General features: G+C 37.1%; 4 protein-coding genes across 4 annotated transcripts in view; 2 read left to right on the plus strand and 2 right to left on the minus strand.

The window, feature by feature from the left end:
* The first annotated feature begins 873 nt into the window (after positions 1 to 873).
* Positions 874 to 3361, plus strand: LOC131434147 (uncharacterized protein K02A2.6-like). The gene is made up of 4 exons (XM_058600794.1): positions 874 to 2041; positions 2201 to 2286; positions 2335 to 3246; positions 3320 to 3361. Exons 1-4 carry the CDS (start codon positions 874 to 876, stop codon positions 3359 to 3361), a joined length of 2208 nt encoding a protein of 735 aa, XP_058456777.1.
* Positions 3362 to 3772: 411 nt separating this feature from the next.
* LOC131434148 (uncharacterized protein K02A2.6-like) lies at positions 3773 to 5109 on the plus strand. Its single transcript, XM_058600796.1, has one exon. It carries the CDS (start codon positions 3850 to 3852, stop codon positions 5107 to 5109), a length of 1260 nt encoding a protein of 419 aa, XP_058456779.1. The 5' UTR covers positions 3773 to 3849.
* Positions 5110 to 5146: 37 nt separating this feature from the next.
* On the minus strand, positions 5147 to 7337 carry LOC131438339 (E3 ubiquitin-protein ligase parkin). Its single transcript, XM_058608291.1, has 6 exons — positions 6935 to 7337; positions 6478 to 6873; positions 6271 to 6419; positions 6004 to 6202; positions 5806 to 5943; positions 5147 to 5752 (listed from the first exon to the last, which is right to left on the minus strand). The coding sequence occupies exons 1-6, from the start codon at positions 7190 to 7192 to the stop codon at positions 5441 to 5443; spliced, it is 1452 nt and encodes a 483-aa protein (XP_058464274.1). The 5' UTR covers positions 7193 to 7337; the 3' UTR covers positions 5147 to 5440.
* Positions 7338 to 13105: 5768 nt separating this feature from the next.
* The window catches only part of LOC131437784 (protein still life, isoform SIF type 1), a 416149-nt gene continuing 405509 nt past the window's right edge, over positions 13106 to 23745 (minus strand). Inside the window, 1 exon segment of the mRNA XM_058607355.1 lies at positions 13106 to 16087. Coding sequence (XP_058463338.1) covers positions 15999 to 16087 — 89 coding nt within the window. The 3' untranslated portion in view covers positions 13106 to 15998.

A 23745-nucleotide genomic window follows, 5' to 3' on the forward strand; every position in this document is an offset into this window, starting at 1 on the left:
ACTATCAATTGGAGAAGATTTGAGGTCGATTTAGAAAAAACGGTTTTTCGCCCTTTTCAGTGATGGTATAAAATTTTTAACACACTTTACCCTAAATTTCCAAATCCGGAAGTCGGATTCGGATGAAATTCAGGAATTCCGAATGGGACCACAGAACCTTTCATTTGAACCTAAATGTGTGAAAATCGGTCCCTCCATCTATGAGAAAAGTTAGAACACATATTTTCATTTTTTTGTGCATTTTACCGTGTAACTCCAGAATCGGAAGTCAGTTCCAAATGAAACTCAGGAATTTTGTATGGGACCACAAGACCTTTCATTTGAATCTAATTTTATGAAAATCGGTTCCCCCATCTTCGAGAAAAGTTAGTGCAAAAAAACGTTACATAAAGCCATACGCACATACACTTTTTTTTAAGCTTCAAAGAAAAAATCAATTCTCTTCTCTCTTTTTGGGTTCTACATAAGTCCTTACTGAATAAACTAATGCAGAAAGCTCAAGGTTATACTCAACATCAATTCAAGAATTTTCATTCGTAATTTGGCGACTCGACGGTGCAACACAGGGATTTTTTCGCAAGTAATCCAGTGTCGGCATCAAGTGAGATGATGCAACTAGAAGTTGAAGATTTTCGAAAGATGACTCAGAATGTTCTTTTTATGTAGCTCTGCCATAATCGAAATAGTTTACCAATATTAATTGTTGGATCATAGCAACCAACGATCATATAACAGCTGACATGAATCTCATTTTATTCATTCATTCTTTGATTGACTTCCAATAAAGTAACAGCTAGAAGTATTCAATCCGAAGTTTCATTCCGGGAGTTTCCGGATACAACAATTGGCGACGAGGATTAAAAACCTGAAGCAATGGCGGACCTCGAAGAAGCAATTCTCCAGATGGCGACTCTCCTGCAGAAGTTAGCACAACCCACTCCAACGCCTAACAACGCAGAGCAAACACTTGAGGCCTTAGCAACCAACATCAGCGAATTTTCTTTCGATCCAGAAAATGGAGTTACTTTCGAAAAATGGTACAGCCGATACGCGGACCTTTTCGATTCGGACGCCAAGAATCTGGAAGATGCCGCAAAAGTTCGTTTGCTGCTGAGGAAGTTGGATACACCATCACATACACGGTATACCAACTACATTCTGCCAAAGCTTCCCAAAGATATCAACTTTACTGACACCGTCGAAATCATCAAGAAGATTTTCGGATCGCAAACGTCTGTCTTCAACAAGCGCTACCAGTGTCTGCAGTTGATGAAATCAGAAGTCGAAGACATTATCAGTTACGGCGGAAAGGTAAACCGTGCATGCGAAGATTTCGATTTCAAGAACATGAAAATTGACCAGTTCAAGTGCTTGGTTTTTGTCTGTGGCCTTAAAGCGCACTGCTACACAGACATACGAGCCAGGTTACTTTCTCGCATTGAGTCTGAAACAGCAGAAGCTCCCGTTACACTCCAAAATCTGATCGACGACTATCAACGGCTCGACAATCTCAAGGCGGACACATCCATGATCGAGCGTCAATCATGCTCGAAACCAACTGTGCACGCTGTCCAGGAGAAGGGAAATACTCATCAGCAGCAGTCTTCAAAATCGGAAGGTAAAACACCTCGCAAACCTTGTTGGCAATGCGGCCAAATGCACTTCGTTCGAGATTGTCCTTTCTCGAACCACCAATGCAAACAGTGCAACCGCAGTGGTCACAAGGAAGGATACTGTAATTGTTTTTCCAAGATGAAATCAGTTTCTTCTGGTGAAGAGAAGAAGTTACCGAACAGACCAAGAAAATCTGGTAAAGCCAAATCCCGAAGAATCTTTATTGTGAACCACATCGCTCAACACTCAAGCAAGCGAAAGTACGTGACTACCATCATTAACGGCGTGGAAGTCAAGCTGCAGTTAGACACAGCAAGCGACATCACAGTGATATCTAAGCGAACCTGGAACTCGCTAGGTAAACCTTCTATCAAGAAACCAACGATTCAAGCCATGAACGCATCGGGAAAGCCGCTTCATTTGTTTGGTGAGTTTCATTGCGACGTCACCATCAACGGTAACACAAGAAAATGAAGATGTTTCGTCACAACGTCTATCAATCTCAATATCCTTGGTATCGATTGGATCGAACTTTTCAAGTTGTGGTCAGTTCCCATCGATTCGGTCTGCAATCAAGTAAAAACAGAATCGGTAGAGCAGCGAATTTGTAAATTCAAAACGCAGCACGCAGAAGTGTTCAACGATTCCTTGGGACATTGCAGGAAAACGAAGGTAAAGCTCTTTTTGAAACCAAATTCCAAACCGATTTTCTGTCCCAAGCGACCGGTTCCCTTTAATACCATTTCATTGGTGGACGCCGAACTAACACGGTTGGAAACTTCTGGTATAATACAGCCAGTCGACTTTTCCGAATGGGCTGCTCCTATTGTGGCAGTACGCAAGCCAAACGGACGGGTTCGCATTTGTGCGGACTACTCGACGGGACTTAACGAAGCATTGGAGGCAAACCACTATCCGCTTCCAACTCCTGACGAAATTTTTGCTCAACTCAATGGTAGCACAGTGTTCAGCATCATTGATCTGTCCGATGCGTATCTACAACTCGAAGTTGATGATAGTTCCAAGAAGTTACTCACCATCAACACGCATCGTGATCTGTATCAATTTAATCGCCTTGCTCCAGGAGTAAAGTCCGCTCCAGGAGCTTTCCAGCGTTTGGTGGATGGAATGATTTCAGATATTCCTGGTGTCCGCTCTTTCATCGACGATGTTATCGTATTCTCAAAGGACATGAAGTCGCATCTAGTATCACTCAATTTACTGTTCCAGCGACTGAAGGAGTATGGTTTCCACGTCAAAGCTGAGAAGTGCCATCTCTTTCAAACACAACTTGCCTATTTGGGACACATCGTAGATAAAGAAGGCATTCGTCCTAATCCCGAGAAGTTGAAGAGCATTGCTGAACTTCCTGCCCCGACAAACGTTCCCGAATTACGGTCATACCTAGGAGCGGTCAACTTCTATGCAAGATTCGTTCGCAACATGCACGAGTTACGTCATCCAATGGACCAGCTGCTGAAGAAGGAAACAAAGTGGCAATGGACTCCAGAGTGTCAACGCGCTTTTAATCAATTCAAGACAGCACTTCAGTCAAATTTGCTGCTAACTCACTACGATCCTAAGCTACCCATCATCGTAGCAGCAGACGCATCAAATACTGGAATCGGTGCAGTAATTTTTCATCAGTTTTCCGATGGAAAAATGAAGGCCGTTCAACATGCTTCAAGAACGCTCGCCCCCGCAGAGAGGAACTATGGGCAACCTGAAAAAGAAGCACTCGCGTTAGTCTATGCAGTAACAAAGTTCCACAAGTTTTTGCTAGGACGTCATTTCACATTGCTGACTGACCACAAGCCGCTACTGTCTATTTTCGGTTCCAAGAAAGGCATACCAATGCACACGGCAAACAGACTGCAACGTTGGGCACTTACGATGCTAAATTACGATTTTGAGATTCAACATGTATCCACGAGCGATTTTGGTTGCGCAGATATCTTGTCCAGGCTGATTAACCGAACCAACCAACCAGAAGAAGAATATGTCATCGCAGCACTCACTCTAGAGGAAGACTTATCCAGTATTCTTTCCGATGCTACAGAAAAGGTTCCGGTTTCATTTGCAGCATTGCAGAAAGCAACATCAACAAATGTCACACTTCAAACTGTTATCAAGCACATTCGTGACGGATGGCCTTCCTGCTCCAAGAATCTTTCCACTGCTGCTCAACCATATTACAACAGACGAGAATCGCTCAGCCTAGTTGACGGTTGTGTAATGTTTGGCGACAGAGTCATAGTTCCTGAGATGTTCCGACGAAGGATTCTGCAACAGTTTCATCGAGGTCATTCCGGAATGGTACGCATGAAGGCAATAGCTAGAAGCTTTGTTTTTTGGCCCGGTATCGACAATGACATTGAAGACTTCGTCAAACACTGCACGCCATGTTTATTAGCAGCCAAGACTCCTACAAAGACGACATTAGAGTCGTGGCCGATTCCTGCCAAACCCTGGTCCAGAATACATATCGATTACGCAGGTCCCGTAGATGGTGTCTATTTTCTAATAATAGTAGATCCCTTCTCTAAGTGGCCTGAAATACATCCAACAAAATCCACGACAACAAAAACCACCATCAAACTACTGATTCAAACTTTTGCAACATTCGGCAATCCAGAAGTAATAGTGTCCGACAATGGAACTCAATTTTCCAGCCACGAATTTCAAGATTTTTGTACAGCTCAAGGAATACGTCATATTCGTATCGCTCCGTACCATCCGCAATCCAACGGTTTAGCCGAAAGATTCGTCGATACTTTGAAGAGAAGCCTTCGAAAAATGCGCACGGGAGGAGAATCACTCGAAGAAGCACTGTACACCTTCTTGAATGTTTACCGCTCTACTCCAACCAGTGACTTGAACGGCAAAGCTCCCGCTGAATTGATGTTCGGCAGACCAATACGTACCATATCGTCATTGCTCAAACCGACTGAACGTTCCACTGACTCCACATTCAGAAACAGAAAGAATCAGAACAACTCATTCAACAAAAAGCACGGCGCAGTCAAAAGGGCATTTCAGCACGGAGATACCGTCTACGTAAAGGTACATCGAGCGAATTCATGGCAGTGGCAACCAGCAACTGTGATCGAGAAAATCGGAACCGTGAACTACAATGTCTTCCTGGAGGATCAACATCGCCTGATACGGTCACATGCAAACCAACTCAACGCTCGAGTTCCTGAACCTAGTACAGTAGGTAACCCAACACCGCTTTCAGTATTTTTCGATGGTTTCGGATTAACGGCTCCAAAAGCTCTCAATGTTCCTGTTGACAACCCAGACCCCCAGTTGTTAGAAGAACCCGTGTTGGATGAGTCCAATGAAGCTAGCCTGACAAATGATTCTTCAGAAGATGAAGTTGTGGGAAATGAAGAATCCGTACCTGTACAATCATCAACACCAATCCTAGAGAGAGGTCGACGAATGATTCAACTTCCAGCCCGGTTCAAGCCCTACTGGATGATGAAACCTTGAAGGGGGAAATGTTGGATCATAGCAACCAACGATCATATAACAGCTGACATGAATCTCATTTTATTCATTCATTCTTTGATTGACTTCCAATAAAGTAACAGCTAGAAGTATTCAATCCGAAGTTTCATTCCGGGAGTTTCCGGATACAACATTAATAATCATTAATCCTAGCTATTATCACCAATTATTCAAAACAAAAGGTTAAATAATAACAAAATATAATCTATTCACAAAATATAATGTAACAACTGTATAATTTAGTTATTTTTAATTATCTCATACTGTAAGGAAACTTCATCTGGGCAGGGTAAGTACTACTGAATTGTTATACTCAACCAAACCAGTGCGCCGACATGCAATCTCTGGTCCAAGCGGTTTGACAAACCCAGCACCACTCGTATCCACAGCCGGATCGTGTGCAAACCATATGCATGCAACCCCCATCTCGCTCCGTCGCGGTACGGCATTGTGGACACGGTTTGGTCGTAACTTTTATGGCAATTTTCGATGCTTCATCCCATCGTGCCTCAGATGCCCGCAAAGGGTCTATTGTATATCCCTGGATGGCTTCTGAGTTTGGCTGCGGTGTTTCCAAACAATCTCCAATATGATAGCCTTGCAGACAGTCTCGGCAGAACACGAACTGCAATCACATGTTTTATTTACGACTAGAAGCAAGATTCCAGTATTACTCACACCACAACCATTTACGCATTGCACCCGCTTGCATTCTGGATCTATCAAAAGACCCATTCCACAGCCCGGTTGGGGACATAAAACACCACCATGTCGAAGTACGTATTCTTCAGTGGCAAATCTCTGATATCTGTCATACTGCAAAATAAAATTTAATTTTTGAGATGCTTTTCGTTAAGGAATTTCAATGCTTCGCACCTGTTCCTTCGACAGTAACTTGAAGTGATGAACATCTTCGATATAGGAACTTTCACAGCCCACAGGGCATTGAAGAGTATATCCGCCGGTTGGATGTTCTAGGAATTGCCGTTCCAGTAAGCGTGTAACACAATACTGTCGGAAACAATCCAAACATGCGACGTGACCAGATTCACACGGAAAGACCAGTACTGTGTCACTAAAACCGATTTTAATAATAGCAATAGTTATTGAGCAGCCTATTCAGAGCCCAATCCAATAACTCACCTGATATCAGTGCATGCGATGCAGGGCACATCTTTGTGATTAGTTTTTATTAGATTAAGCGGAGCAGCAAAATCCTTTTCACCACCGGAGGAGTGCTCGGAACATTTAAAGTAAAACTCCGTGAAGGGAGGATCACCAAGTTCGTTTTCCTATAAAATAACGCTCAGGGGTCTGTAATCGATTAACACTTATAAAAAACGTGTTTACCACACAGGGAACATCGTAGTTTTCGCAGTGTCCAGTAATTCGTTTCTTCTTCAGCACATCGTCCCAACAGGCCGGATCTCTATGAACAGTGAAAGCACCACTTTTACAGATTCCACAGCGCACTCTCAGTTTACCGGTACAAATCTTTTCGCATTGAGAGCAAAACACAAAAAAATGTGCTTTTCTTCTGTTATTTCTAGAGATTTTCTCCTGGTCGTTAGGCTCCGTCAGCTGCAGGTCGGTCATCGTTTCACATAGTGGTTTTGTAGAAATAGTTTCATCCGGGTTTTCCTCTGATATAGCGCTGTTCAGTAGTATTTTGTTGTCGTTTGTTTTCTTCGGATTAGGTCTAGCCTTGACGGCATGAATAATCGATTGTTGTCCTAGATCACACTCCTGAAAATATTTCTAACAATAGATTCTATGATGCAACTGGTCGTCCTGCAAAAATACTCACGCTAATAGTAATCGTATCCGATAGTTCCTTTCCGGCGAAAATAATTTTTAAATCACCCGGTGTTAAGCCCAGTTGTGGGGCAACGATCTCTTTGACATCTTTGATATCCATATGTGGTTCCAAATCCACGCTCAAAGTATTTCCGGTGTTGGTTTTGACATAGATACTAAGCGTGTTGGACAGTTTTTTGCGACCGAATGAAAATATCGCCAGCATATTGTAAATAAAGTTTTTCAAAAATACAACTATATCAAACATTGTACTGCTAATGCTTGTGACTTATTGTTCGGTCATGACTCGGAATTTGATCATAACACACATCAAACAGTATTCCAAATATATCGCGTAATATTCACAAAAACCACTATCAGAACGAAGACAGATGGGACCAGATCACAGCTGATTGATGGAAGCTTGATGTAAATAATAATCATGCACGGTATCGAAAAATTTCATCATCATTGATGTTTTTACCCAATTAGGCTTCTTTACCCTTGTGGTAGATTATTGAAAATAAGAATGATGTCAAAATCATACACTGAGAAAGATTGAAACAGCCAAATCTTGTGAAGTGAACTATTCCTTTGATGTGCTTTTTCATAGGAATAAAAATACTGACGATTTCTTTCTAGATTACATAAAGGAATTAATGTAATTCCTTACATGTACATTTTCTCCAAACTTAGTAAATTTTTTTTTGGTCAGATATGATAGATTTGTTATTGAACAGTTCTACGTGTGTCTAACGCATCATTTTCAAGCATAAATTAATGTATTATGATGGTGTATGGAAACACTTGATTTAGTCTGTCGTGATACAATTTAAATGAATATAAAATTTACACTTAAACAAATATTCACGCTAGAGTTACTTAAACAATCACGTAAAATAGTTTCAAACGTCAAATTGAATTTTTTACGTGTCTATACGAACATTCCTTGAAATGGATATGTGATTTAATCAAACGTCAAGCAATCTACGTGAATTTCCAGTGTGAAAAATTCCTCTTTGAAAATGATGAACAGTGAGTTCTTAAAGTGTAAGTGTGTTCAGATCCCGCAAGTAAATGTACCATTTGACTATCGTAATAAACTATTTCGTGTATAATCCAAACCATATTCTTGGACGTTTAACGATATCTAGTCGATAGTTAGTTTATGGTATTCGTTTATGCGTAATTTAAATCATGATTCATTTAAGGGTACATACACTCAAATAAAAATCTACGTTCGATTTATTTGAAAAAATCACGTAAAATGGTTTCAAATGTCAAATTGAATATTTTACGTGACGAAAATGAATGTTATACGGACACCCCCTAAAATGCATAGGGTGCATCATCACATAAGAGCAAATTCAGCAGCTAGAAGTTCTATATGGAAGATCTATAATAGAGCAGAAACTGGAACAAACGTATCCCCAGCAAGCCGTTCTAGTTTCAAATTTAAAACTGGTCTACGATGCCGTTCTATTTCTTGTATATTTGAAACATGAGTAAAACACTGCTGGGGCTGCCAGTTTTTCTTGTTATAAAATTCAGATTTAAATTTTGTAACTGGCATGAATTATGCATCTAGAACTAGAACACTACTGAATATGCCCTAAGGTTTACGTGAATTGACCAACCGTCACACAATCTACGTGAATTTCCGGTGTGAAAAACTCGATTTTGAAAATGGCGAACAGTGCCCTACAAAGTGTAAGTAGTGTAAATATTTGCGAGAAATGTTATTTAATTACAATTTTTTACTACATCGACCGGACCATTCCAGTATAAAAGTTTCCATTTGTTCGACTGGACCCAGTGCCTGCGTGAGCCCGGAAGTGTGCTCCTGCCGAATGCTTCAAACAGGCCGTTGGTCCACCGAAACACGGGTTCAAAATCGGTAGGAAACTAGAGACACTGGACTCATGTAACTGTGGGAGTTCTCGGATCTCGACTTCGATTTCGGTTGGATGGCAGTGACAACAAAAACGAGTTCTGGCGGATTGTCGATTCGAGATCCCACGACGTTATCAGTTGCTTTTTATTTTCAGCCATTGCAATTCCATGCTAATTTTCTGAAATAATTTTTTTTCATAGTATTTTTCTTTTATAGATTTATATAAAAATCTGAAATATATTCCTTTAGACTTCAACCAGTATTAAATATTAATTCTCTGGTATCTAAATATGATATGAACTGATAGGTAAATGTGATATGAACAGTACATTACATTTTACCTATGAAACATGTAACTCTTACTGGATTATGCACTGAACAGCTTTTAAATGCCAGTCCATTAAAACCTACGTGAAAAGTAGGGTGGAAAATATTCATGTGAATATGTGAATGTGAGTTTCATTAAGAGTTTGCAGTCTTAACATTTATTTTCTGAGGCCAATGGAATTTCCATGAATTTTGTGAGTTCTACATGAGGTTATAGTTTATGTGCTTTGCAGATAATGTCATTATGCTAATTTTATTACAGTATGTTGTTTCATGAAGAAAAAAAACGTCGACTTGATCTGTGTCAATAGAAAGTAAAGAAAGAAAAAAGAGGCGGGTGGGTAATGTCAGAGAGGATGTGAATACGAATAATGCTAACATGCTTCCACATTCGTTTGTGGAATTTGACTTTCGGTTTCAACAGACTTCGCAACCGATTCTTATCGTACAAAATCATTGCATGGCTAGTACGAAACACTGTGAATCCTTCTAGGTCGGGGCTCGAAGATACGACAACTGGCTTGTAAAGACCATTGAACCGCCAAACCGGGACGCATCTACACTCTAGTATGACTTATTGACGACAAACATATTCTATCACACAAATAACGCTGAGCAAATGAGAGTAAAACAATACAACAAACAATGTTATAGTGTTTTGTTTTTAGATTTACATACTGAGTTGAAGAAAATTTCGCAACATCCTTTGGAAATATTTCAAAGAACCGGTTGGTGAAATCTATTCGATGTTTGGAACTGTTGAGTACTTTTTACCATCATTTGTTCATCTACACCAGACCTGGATTCTGGACCTTCAGGAACTGGAATTTAGCTCAAGAACTAAATTGGGAACCGGAGACTGGCTCCAAATTGAGTTGCGTAACTCAGGTCCGGAATACAGATCAAGAGTGCAGTTCATGAATTTAGTTCTAGAATTCTAGAAGTTATTTCCATACTCCAGGTTCCGAATTTAATTCTAGAACTGAACTTTTTACTTGTTTTCCGAACTTGTTCTAGAACTTACGTTCCGCATTCAATTCTTGCATGCAGGTTCTGAATACAGAAAATAAATTCTAAAACTGAATTCAGGGTTTAAATTTGGTTCAGAAGTCTGTTTCAAAATTCAGGTTCGGAGTTCAGATCTAAAACTTTTGTTACAGAATCCAGATTTAGAATTCAGTTCCTAACATCTAGTTCCAGATTCTAGAATTAGGATTACATTATAGAGTTTTAGTTTAACTTTTCAGCCTGTATTCTGGAACTAAATCCTAATCCTTAAATTAAGTTTAGAGCTCAGGTGCACCAGAATTCAAGTTCTGAATTCAGTTCCAGAATCCAAATGAGGTACGCAGATAGTATGTTTTTGCTCGCCACGACGTACGAAAAGCGAATGAGAGTCAGCGGAGCCAGATAGTTACAGTGTCATCTACGTAGATTACATCTTCTCCAGAAACTCCAGCGGTATCAAGTACGAACCCAACGATTCATCTAAGAACTCCAAGTTATAAATGTTCTACGGAATCGCCAGAAGCTCTCGCATAAATTTCACTATCTCTTTTTCCCGTATTTGAATTGCCCTTCTTTCAATCGTCTTCCAAGATAATTCAGCTTCATGAAGAATCAATTGCAATTGCATTAGCCCTAATCTCATTTCCACTTGAAATTTATTAAAAACCTGTGTCCGCTTTTTATCGTGAATACGACTTACTTTACCCCGGGTTGGCGGTTCAATGCATAGGACGCTGGTCTTACAAACCAGTTGTCGTATGTTCGAGCCCCGACCTGGAAGGACTCTTAGTGTCAGTAGGAAGCCATAGTACTAGCCATGCAATGATTCTGTACGCTAAGAATCGGCTGCGAAGTGTGTTGAAACAGAAAGGCCAAATTCCACATAAAGAATGTAAGGCCAAGACTTTACTTTACTATGGGGCCTTTTCAAAATTGACCATATGTAAGAATGGGCAGAACTTAATCGTGAGTATCTCGTCTTGTATTAATGGCAGCAACATAATTCTTTCACTATTTCATCAAAAATATGATCAGGAATTTAGGATAATATTTTGAACAGTGTGAGATAACCACAAACAACTCAAAAATTAAGTTTTCTCAAAATTTGAAAACAACGCGGAGAACTCTTTACTTTCGCTTGGGATTTTCGCGCAAGGACGACGATTTTGAGGTAGTCAGGCACATATCTTCAACTGAACGTTATAGAAGAGTGTGGTCGAAAATCGATCATTTCATCTTGTGCGTTGGATGGAAGCAGACGTCGGGGCGAGAAGACGCATTCAAACATCGGCATCGGAGAGCGCACTTTCTACGTGGTTAAAAACCTCAAATGCTCAGGTCGTAGTTCTCATTTGCCTTCCGGTCGTCAAGGCGAGAAGACGCATTAAACCAGTTTCGCATCATTTGGCACTGCGAGCGGATGTGTTGCGGTTCGTCCGCAAAGCTAGTTTCCACTCAAACAAGAGCGTTTGCATCATATAACAGAGCTTCTGGTCGTTTGCATTGGAGAGAAAGAAAACAAAAAACGAAAAGTGGACAACATTATATAAAATCAGCCTTTCTAATGGCTCTAAATATTATCTAAAGAACTATTAAGATTACTTCTTTGCAAATCGAAGGTAAAAATCATCAGTTTAGTGAAAACCCAAAATAATTTGATTTGCTTCGTGCACTTTTTGCTGTGCGAAAATCGTTCGAGAAAAATGTTCCAAACTGTGCTAAATATCGTAGAGAATTCCACAATTTGGTCCTTCTAAAAGGTAGAAATGAATCCAGTACAGCTTCTTGATAGATTCTTCCAATGAAATATGCAAATCCGAAATGAGATAATCGACGTCAAAAGTTTCACAATTCACACAATCGATCAGCTATGAATTCGAATTCCAAAATATAAAGAAATCGTGTCAGTTTTATTCGTATCCACGACATCCAGTTATGTCTCTGACATTACACACCCGTACTTTTTCTTTGGTAGGCACCTTCATTTTCAAATTTTCGAATCCGTACGTATATTGTAGATAAATTCTTGCCATACATTGTAGCAACATAATTTTTAGCCGTTTCTAAATAGTAATGCGCGTAAAGAGCATGATACACAGTGTTTGGTAGTGCATGTTGTTTTTGTACAACATGAATGATTACATTGCCCATTTGGAATATCAAGTGTGACACTAAATTTATTTAACTTTTTAATATTATTTCAAGTGAATGGAAAACACATGTTCTTATATTTTTCTAAAACCAAAACGTCAAAAAAAGCAATGACAACTTTACTGACGTCGCTCGGCAACGTCGTTGCGGCTGTCCAGCGAATTGCAGATTAGTGCTGCAACGACAATAAATTGATGAAAATGAGAATTCTCGGTTGATTTTTCAAAAGGACGTAAGAGCAAGTTAAAGTTTCTCTTTGTTGACTTTCTCTTTCGATTGTTGTGACGTGATTATAAAGTTTTTCTTGTTTGAAAGTCGAACGTTTGAAAGAGAAAATGTACAAGTTCTACGTTTTCTTTTATATAACTGTTTAAAATTTTCAACGCTCATAATCTTGTAAACACGAAACCGGAGCCGGATCCATATAAAACTCAATAACATGTGATGAGACCATAACACTTCTTATTTGAATTTAAATTTGTGAAAATCAGTGCAGATATCCTGGAACATATTTTCCACGCATATACACATACAAACGCACATATCCACAAAAACACAGACAGACACACGTATACAGGCAGGCATTTTGCTGTCTCAACGAACTGTGTCAAATAAAATATGCAGATCATACCTTCAAGTCCCGGTTGAAAAGTCGATTTTCACATGTGATGGTATGGCCTTTCTATGGGAAGGAGACAAATATATTGCAAATAACATAAGTTGTAATACACAATGTTGCTCCATTGATTGCATCCATTGTGTTCGTTTTGAACACTCTAGCATAGGAAGATAAAAAAATCGTTTAGTGTTTGTGTATAATTATTTTTATTTATTGAATACTTAGACATCTCAAAAAGTTACAAAACAAATAAACAAGAATCAGTTTCTCGCATCATTATCATCTTCATCATCAGTATCGTGTCTATTCTGCTTCACCTTCATTTTCAACTGCGTTACATTGCACCAAGCGTCAGCATGTTTCGATTCATTTTCCGCCCGCTTCACTGCTACAGAACTGATGTTACCACGGTTATGATTTTACTATCTCATATCGTCAACCCATAACGTAAGGGTAGTTTTACATTGAATATGGTATCTAACAACACAACACGTTTCTCTTCGTCGATGTTTTTCTCCGCTTACTGCGATATTGGATTACTAACAATCGAACGGTCACACTTTCTGCGTATATTTTTAATGCTATTCCTTCATGCTAAACGTCATCCCATATGCGGTTGTTTGTTTCTGCTCTCCTCAATTAATTGGCACAATTTCTTCTTTCTTTTCCACTTCCGTAAGTGTACAAACTTTTAACGGTTAATTTAACCAAGAGAGGGTGTCGAATTTTTTTTGCTGTGTTCTGGTTGTTGATTTTGCATCATTAGTGTTCTATCAAGTAGTGTGGTTAATTGTGTTAGGTAGTGTAATAGTTTTTGTATCAGTTAGTTTTTTTTTACCCATTCATCTGTTTAGGTGTTTGTGTCTTTTTTTTTCTTTCATGTTTTTATTTGTGGAAAAGAAGAATTTTGGTGATTGAATGAAGATTCCTATTTTGCTTTTTCGTTTGGGTTTCTTCATATAAAGATCCACTAAACTGTAGTTACCTCGGGTTGTTTATAAATTTTTTTCTGTGTATGATAACCATAGATTATTGATTGAGTAACAATTTTTTTGCGGTAATTTGTTTTTCTTTGTTTTCTTATAAGAATTTTGTTAAGTGTATTCCTAATGCAATCACTGCTCGACAATCTTCGCGTCCGTTCATAATGTTTTGGAAATCGTGTGATTATTCTACTATTGGCAAAGGAGAGATGATCCTTCACATATATCGAATCGAAAAAAAAATCTCGTTCTGCCTTAACATAACTGGATTTTTCCTAGTAGCTTTCTTCACCTAAGAATAACTCAAATACGGTAAACTCAGTTTTAAGTTGATATTTGTGAATTCCCATATATTTATCTTATACTGACATTTTGGCAGTATCGAAAGTATTGAAAATAAAAGACTATGTATTTTGTGATGCAATTCGGAAGAGATGTTTAGTAAACTAAATGAAGCTAAGTAGAATGAAAGGATCTGTTACTGATGCATATTTCGGTTTGGTACGCTATGCATTGTTCTTTTTAAAATTTGATCGATCTTCAGTTTCTGCTTCATTAAATTTCAATAATGTTTGTTTTGTATGTATATGATTTATAAATACTTCTGTGAAGGAAAGAACGCGTGCAGTTGTCTGTTGTTTGCTTTTTAATATAAAAGGAAACATACGTGTCTTACTATATAGTACGACTGGTTTTCTGCAGGATTTTTGCCTAAATGGTTAATTTTAAGTTTCGTGTTTACTTGTTTATTTCTTAGCCAAGTGCTGTCCCCCATAAATTTCTTGCGATTGAAAAGTAGTACGATTTCATCAATAGAGAGGAGATGTGGTTAAAAATTTCAAACAAGATTTTGAAATTTTAGCCTTCTGTCAGAGAGAACTCTAGCTCATTTTCGTTCAAGATATACGTGTTGGTTTTTATTTGTAATTTGCGTTTATTGTTTTACTCTCATTGTATCTAAAATCACTAGATATATAGAAAAATCCGTGAACCAATATAGGAAGAATCATTAATTAACTACATTATTTGATAGTGATTATCGAATTTTCTGTACGCCACATCCACTAGAACAAGGATGACAACAGAAATAACTTTTTCGTTTACCATTTAGTTCAACACAAATGGCTGCGACATCTTTAGGAGATGGTTAAACGTGTCTAATGGGCTTGAATGCGACCAATCAAATATTTTATGACGTATAAAATTCAATTCCCTTTCTTGTGTGTTGAATATGGTATTTTCAAACTTTCATTTTTGCTAACAATTTCACAGACTATCGAACTTAAAAGTATAGGAATTCACAATCAAATAGTATCATGTTAGGTCTTGTCTACCGATTGCTTTCAATATTAGCGGTAAAAGTTTTGTTACTGCTAATATAGCTGCAAGTACTTCTTTTACTTTTCGAGATTTAAAAGTATCTGAAATACATAGTAAAATAAATAACTGTTTTTAGTCTGTCTGCTTTGAAACTTCATTTTCTAACATGACATTCATTTTTCCCCAATGGTACTACGATTTTTTGTCATTGTGTGTAGTGGGTCAGTGTGGATATTACTTATATTCTTTTATTTTCTGTGTTATTTTGATAATAATTATAAACTTGCACAGACTTAACTACGTCTTTTAATAAGAAATTATCACTAAGTTTTGCTCTTTTTCTCATAAAAATTCACTTTACTAGATAATTTGGGTTATTTTCCTACTAAGGATGAGTGCTGTACACCCTTTGCTTTGCCTTGTCGCGTTCAGTCATTGGATGCGAACATTTTTTCACATAACAATTATCATTCATTACGTTCTCACTTTGTCGCCGTCAGCTTGGTTTGCGGTAAAATGCTCAAGAACATAAACTAACGAAAGATTTTTGCAACCCTACACAACTCCGCCGGATATTTTAGCTAGCAAATTCCACTCGGTAGTCAGAAAAAAGTGCTTCCATTTCCATTTGTGGCATGCCACGATTTTCCGTTAATTTTGCACAGTGATGCCAGTTTGTGTCGGCGTTTTGGCACGTTATGGAATCTTTTCTCTGCCTACTTAGTAGGTTTGGTTTATGATTGAACCATATTAATGTTCGTTTTTAATCTGTTTACTTGCTAGAATCATCTCTACGTGCTGTCGAAGAAGACTGGGCATCACCTAAACTAATCATGTCTCTAGGCTTCCACACCGGGGATCCTATAATTAAACAAGAAAAAGTAAAAATGGCCAGATTTAATCAATTTGCTCTGTGGAAAAGTCCAATTGGATGGGTGAATGGTAACGTAAAAAGGTCAACAAAAAAAATGTCGTGACACTAAGAATAGAACAAAACGAGCCAAAACACCAATAGTCGGAAAACAAAACAGTAAAACAATCAATGTATCGATTGCTTGAAAATAATAATTGCTGGTGCGAAGATAAGGTACTGTAGTTTGAATTCATGGGTATAAGAAGAAAACCATTTTGAGTCAATAAATAAACTTAGTGTTAGGTTAAAAATGAAAATTATGAAATTGTGCTTATCTTAATATTGATTGCCGATTTAATATCAGTTGCCAATAAGTATTTCCAATCGATATTGCTCAAAAAGATCAAAGTTCTTGTAAGATTAGATTTCGTGTTTCGAATGCATAACAATTGGCATCTACATTCTAGTCGCTCAAGTACGATGCGCCTTTATAACCTCATTATTCCATTTTTTTTTAAGTTGATCAAACGGTTAAACACACGTTCTACTAAGAACTCAAAAGTAACGATAAAATTTCCTGAAGAGGATTTCGAATAATACTAGAAATAATAACGAACACTACATGGTTAAGTTTAAAAACTACGAGCAATCTATCTACTAAATTTTCTTTATTTTTTTTCGAAAGACTATGCTACGAATACCCATTATCCGGTATATTCTCTAAAGGCTATCAGGGATTTTTCGGTTCAAAACATAACAATACGATGACAGTTGGGTCATTAAATTCTACAAAAAGTGTTTCCTAGACTCCATACATAAATCACGTAGCTTGCTAATTGCAACGCCACTGATTAATTCTTAATTTTTTGGTTAAAAACAGGTTTTAACTGATACTTTTTCCGTTACTTTTAGGTAACACTTGTACCTTGATGGTAATACATATATTTTGTTTAATTATGTGTCAGATAGCACCTATTTTACCAACTGAAATTTAGCATAAAGAAAACTAAAGTTTAATGACCCAATTAAAAAATATGGAGTTTCTTTGAAATTTTCGAGCATTTTGTTTTGTGACTTGAGATTTTCCGCTAGAAATCAGCACGGCTTATTGAATTATTGTGAATAATTTTTTTACTATTTTTTTCTTTTTTTCGATTCGATACTTTGACTAACATGTTGCAAGTTAAAATTTCTGAAGAGCTCAGAATTCTACAGAACTGAAACTGAAACTGAAACAAGGGTATTCCCAACAAGTCGGTTGTGTTTCATTTATTCGAACAGTTATAGGGTCAACTGTAAGGGTATGTTCAGGAGTGTTCTAGTTCTAGATGCCTAATTTATGTCATTCAAAATTTAAATCCGGAAGTAATAACAAAAGAAACTGGCAGCCCCAGCAGCGTTTCATTCGTATTGACAGTAGAACTGTTGGAATAAATAAAACTCGAGCGGCTAACTGTCCTCTCAGCAGGCCGTTCAATTTTGTTGATTTTTGAGCGTTTGTTGAACGATATTTTGCACGAAATATTCGTTCAATTTGCTGGAACGGTTTGTTGTTTTTTCTCTTGCAAAAATAGTGCGAAAATTAAGCGTTACCTTTCCATAGAAAGAAAATTTGTTGTTATTCTACGTGAAGTAGAAGTATTGTGCAGGTATGTATTGTTAGTTTAAACAAATAAGTTGAAAAACTTCAGAAATTCTGCAGTAAAACTACCCACTTAGAAAAAAACGTTCAACGGTGGTCCTTCATTGGTCCAATACGTTGGATCATTGGTCCAATGAAAGTCCAATCAATCGTTCAACGGGAGGCCAACACGGGACCTTCGTTTGCCGATTTTGAAACAGACCGTTGAACCGAATGCCATTTTTTTCGTTCAACAAACCCGGCAGACAGAGGTCCATTGTTGAGCCATTTTTAACATGAGGAGTTGGAGCCCCGTTGGACTAGTTTTACTGCAGAATTTCTGAAGTTTTTTCAATTTCGGTTCAACGGTCTGTTTCAAAATCGGCAAACGAAGGTCCCGTGTTGGCCTCCCGTTGAACGATTGATTGGACTTTCATTGGACCAATGATCCAACGTATTGGACCAATGAAGGACCACCGTTGAACGTTTTTTTCTAAGTGGGTGGGGATACGATTGTTTCAGTTTTAGTTCTATTAGGGCATTTTAAGTAGTGTTCTAGTCCTAGATGCATAAGAGCAAATTCAGCAGCTGCAAGATTCATATGGGTGGTCTATAATATAACTGAAACAAACGTATCCCCAGCAAGCCATTTGATATTTATTTATTCAAACAGTTCTACTGTCAAATTTAAAACTGGCATACGCTGTCGTTCTATTTTTTTCGATATTTGCAACAAAGATAAAACACTTGAAAACTGCCATAAATTATGCATCTGGAATAGAACACTCCTGAACATGCCCTAATTTATGTCAGTTTTTGAATTTAAATCTGGATTTTATAACAAGAAAAACTGGCAGCAGGTTTTTACTCGTGTTTCAAATATAGAAAAAATGGAACGGCATCGTATGCCAGTTTTAAATTTGACAGAAGAACTGTTCGAATAAATAAAACTAGTATGGCTGACTGGGGATACATTTGTTCCAGTTTCAGTTCTATTATAGATCTTCCATATAAAACTACTAGCGGCTGAATTTCCTCTTATAGATCGCTCATATAAAACATCCAACTGCTGAGTTCGCTCTAAAACTATTGTTATTTTTTTTTTTCAATATTTGAAATACGAGTAAAGTGCTTCCGGAATTGCCGATTTTTGTTGTCGTAATTTTCAGACTCATTTTTATGACAACAGAAACTGTCATAAAAGCATCTAAAACTTCAGCAGCTGGAAGTTTTATATGGGTGATCGGTATAACAGAACTAAAACTGAAACAAACGTATCCCCATCCAGCCGTTCTAGTTTTATTTATTCGAACACCTCTACAGTCAAATTTAAAACTGGTATACACTGTCGTTTTTTTTTTTTGTAATTTTGAAACACGATGCTTGGGCAGCCAGTTTTTCTTGTTATAATTTTCAGATTCAAATTTTAAAACTGACATAATTTATGCATCTAGAACTGGAACATTCCTGAACATGCCCTGAGAGCAAGTCAGCTGTTGGAAATTTTATATAAGAGATCGACAACAGAACTGAAACTGTAACAAACGTATTCCCAGCATGTAGGTTTTGTTTTATTCATCCTAAAACATGAATGACAATATAAACAGTATGAAATAGAAACGGCTGTACCCAAGCAATTTCTGTCAGACACTGCGAGGCGTTTGGGGGGAATTCTGTCTACTCCGCCCCTGAGGGCTGCCACGTCTAGGCGGTTAGCAAATGGAAGCTAAACACGAATACTGAACCAAAGTCGCTTGTGAAAAATTCAGGGAGCCGGCAGAATTGGCTAGATTGATAGACATGTCCAGCAAAGAGAATATCACAATTCTTCCTTTAAAAAATCGGTAGCGTGCTTTGCAATGGCATAACACTTTGGGTACATTTATCTAAATTTTGAAGTCATCACTCGTTACCTAAAATGCATCTAAGATGCACTTTAGTTGATTTTGGGTAGGTTTTGACCCAAAACTAGGTAGCGGCTGGTAAGAGTGTATTTTTCCGGATCTCTTGATTTCACAATTCTCGGTTAATTTTTTAAAAGAGCGTATAAGCAAGTGACAGTTTCTCTTTTTTTACTTTCTCTTCTATTAATTACCAAGCGGTTTCCACGTTTATCACTCAACTCTTTGCATGAAATGATACCCGAAACTTTAGACTTTCAAACAGAATAGTGATATCAAAGAAAATCTTTTTAATCACATCACAATAATCGAAAGAGAGAGTGATTTAAGAGAAACTGTCACTTGCCCCCTTTTGAAAAATTAACCGAGAATTTAGCGTTCATATATTTTTTTTTAGCGTGATTTGTCGATGACACGCCACGCAAAAAAAAGAGCAAGTATGTGTTTTCTTATTTTTACAGTCACAAAAAAAAAACAAATTACTGTTATTGACCATATCTGTTAAGTTCTGAAATATGCCGTCATTCAAGTTAAATTTTACCTTTTGGTAGATAACAATTACCAAAATATCAAGTAAAAAAAAACAATTATTGATGAAGAAATGACCACTTTGCAAAACAAATAAAAAGAAATAGTTCCAGTTAGAAACATGTTTGCATGTATCGAATGAAAATTATTCAAAATGCTCGAAAATTTGATCTTAGACAAGGGCACTTGGGTTAGGTTGTATGTGTTAAAAACTTGGGAACTTACTGTTAATTCTAAGTGGTGGTTAGTATGCTATCGCAATATCGAACTCTCGATTCACAATAGTGAATGTTTACCTAAATCTTATTACAGACAATACGCCTTGGAAAATATCAACACTTCATTACTGTACAGAACGACTTGCTGCACTCGTAGCTGCATGCAATTTTTCAGGATATTTTTCTTACAGTTAACATGATTTATTTCAGTTTTGTAAAAAAGCACGTTTTCACACAACTACAAAACAAAAGAATTCAATAAAACAGATACAAAGTTACCAAATTTAGTAAATCTACATCGAAATCGGAATTCAAAACACGATTACTAAAGGCAAAAAAATACACACTAAACCAAAAACAGACAAACCGGAAAATGTATGGTTAGAATACTGTGCGAGAGGGTAAAATTTTGTCAAGCAGAGTAAAGGGGGGGGGGCAGGAGCAACCAAAACTGGTTTTGTTTGTTTTCATACGGATGGCTACGTACTCTATATATATCGGAAAACTAAACCAAAAAAGGTGTGTTAACCATTCGACACTTTTCGCTTTACCGGGTAAGCCCACTTCGAGGTTTCGACTGGAACGCTTATCGCTTTAAGTGATATTAGTTGGAAAGAGAGCAAATAATGGTTCATTTGTTTTGAAATGATGGAAAGCAGTTGACGGTAAGTTTTGTATAACAGAACGTTCGAAAAGAAGTTGTACCAATACCATACCGTTACCATACATTAATTTACTATTTAAGGTTAAATTCATCATTTATTCTACACGAATTATTCGGAAATGGTATACAGTGTGCAGTACAATAGGATCGATTACCAAGTAGAAAAGTATGAAAAAATCACGACTAAGTTCAAAAAGGTGTACATTCTTGCGTTATCATTTTAATTTTTTTTACCCGCTTTTCTTTTAAAAATGGAAGAATTTCTTTGAAAAAAAATAGCTCAAAGATTAGTTCTGCTAGCGTTACGTTCTCTCTTCATCGATTTTAGTTCTGTATTTTTTATTAAATATAACTTCTGTGTAAGAGAGTAGAAAAATTACGTTTTTTCTGCTAAACGGCATCCATCGTTAAAAATAACACTTTGATCTCTTTACTAATATCACCAAATCAAGGATTGTTTATAGCTGAAGTTTGAATTATCTGTTCAATTTTTCTAAATCTTAATATGGTATAAACAACGAACTTTTGCTTATGATATCGATTTCCTTCTGCTTAATAAATTCAATTTTTATCTATAATCAGTTGTTTTTTTTTAAAGTTAAAATCGGTAATAATATACTAGTAATATAAGTACGTTGCTTACAAGATAATTGGCACAAAATCACAACTTTTATATAAAATATTGTTTTTTATTTTGTATTATATATATTTTCTCTTCTCTCTTTCGCACTTCGGACGACCGAAAACTCAACATATGGTACAGTTTCGTAGCTTAGTAGTTAGTGTTCGGAAGGTTATGAAAAAGTTACTCAGTCCGGGTTGGGTCGGGTTGTCGGTTTGTTAGTTTCTCCGGGCGGCGTCCGGTTGTAAACTCGGTGCAAACGAAAAATTATGTGTCTCACCAGTTAGTTGTATTTAGTGGTAACAGTGCAGAGCTATTAGTAAGGTAAGTACAAGTAACAGTAGGTAGTAAGTCTGGACTTTCGGACCGTGTCCTCTGTGTTGTAAGTAACTATCTGAGTACTTGGGTTAACGTACAATTCTAGGATAAACTCACCTGTATCGTTTGTTAATTTTGCTTGTATGTTTTGGTTTTAATTACTTAGCATGATTATACGGGAATTAGCTTTATTTTATTTTTCGGATTTTGGGAGTATATTTTTCGATCTGTATAAATGTTGTATACTGTCTATTTTCTGAGTACTGGTTTGTATTTTCTGTTGAATGTATATTTCATTGACTATCTGTCTATCTGCTACATCTAAAATGTTCATATAAGACATTAATATATGTTGACTTTGTGTTTGTTGGTTATTTGTTTTCGTTATGTTAGATGTTATGTTTATTATTACTGTTCTATGAGTGTATGATTTTGTTTTAAATAAAGCCTGTGTCATTGGTTCATAGCTTATCGTAGTTGCAAACTTTATTTTGAAACTTTCATCCTTCGAATTAGTACAGAAGGTAACAATGAAAATTGCGTTCAATTGATTTATGTAAAAGGAATATAAATTTTTCGGTAACAATTTGGCCAAATATGGATTTGACTGGATCCGCCCACTAACTGAATGAACAGTTATGTGTAGCAAGCGAAGGATATTGTTCGGTTACTATAGCATCCAGAACCGGACAGCTATTTAGAAACCACAGTCGACCAGTGACTAATAAAGGTCTTTTCTCAATTTTACATTGTAGGGATGTCGGATTTTTCGAGTAACTCGATTATTCAATGATCGAATATAATTTTAAAACTATTCGATTAAATTTTAATCTATTATCTTGGTTATTAATCGATTATTCAGTTAATTATTCGATTATTTCAATTGAATTTTTTAAATTATTCGATTAGTTCAAAAATAGAATATTAGTTTCAATTAGTCGATTATCTTGGCTATCAATCGATTGCTCGACTAATCTATCGATTTTACATCATTTACATTATCGACATCACAATTCTCAATCTGTGTTCACACTTCTCGATGAACATTAGAAAAGGTCCCAAGTGCAACTGACCGATTCTCTTTGTTTATTTACTCTTTCAGTTATTACGACTTATTCCTGTATTTTCCAACAATTTCTTAACTACAGATCGAAATTCGATGGGTTCAGTATGTAAAGAATTAGAGAGAGGGATTACCGAGTGGACCGTAATAACCCACTTAGAAAAAAACGTTCAACGGTGGTCCTTCATTGGTCCAATACGTTGGATCATTGGTCCAATGAAAGTCCAATCAATCGTTCAACGGGAGGCCAACACGGGACCTTCGTTTGCCGATTTTGAAACAGACCGTTGAACCGAATGCCATTTTTTTCGTTCAACAAACCCGGCAGACAGAGGTCCATTGTTGAGCCATTTTTAACATGAGGAGTTGGAGCCCCGTTGGACTAGTTTTACTGCAGAATTTCTGAAGTTTTTTCAACTTATTTGTTTAAACTAACAATACATACCTGCACAATACTTCTTCTTCACGTAGAATAACAACAAATTTTCTTTCTATGGAACGGTAACACTTAATTTTCACACTATTTTTACAAGAGAAAAAACAACAACAAACCGTTCCAGCAAATTGAACGAATATTTCGTGCAATATATCGTTCAACAAGTGCTCAAAAATCAACAAAATTGAACGGCCTGCTGAGAGGGAATCTAAATAGAAAGTAAACAAAGAGAAACTCCCGAATCCAACCAACTCTTTTGCGATCGCTGCGCTGCTCAACTGGTGAGCTTTGAACT

This window comes from Malaya genurostris, chromosome 3 (assembly GCF_030247185.1).
Source record: "Malaya genurostris strain Urasoe2022 chromosome 3, Malgen_1.1, whole genome shotgun sequence".
NCBI classification, from domain to species: domain Eukaryota; kingdom Metazoa; phylum Arthropoda; class Insecta; order Diptera; family Culicidae; genus Malaya; species Malaya genurostris.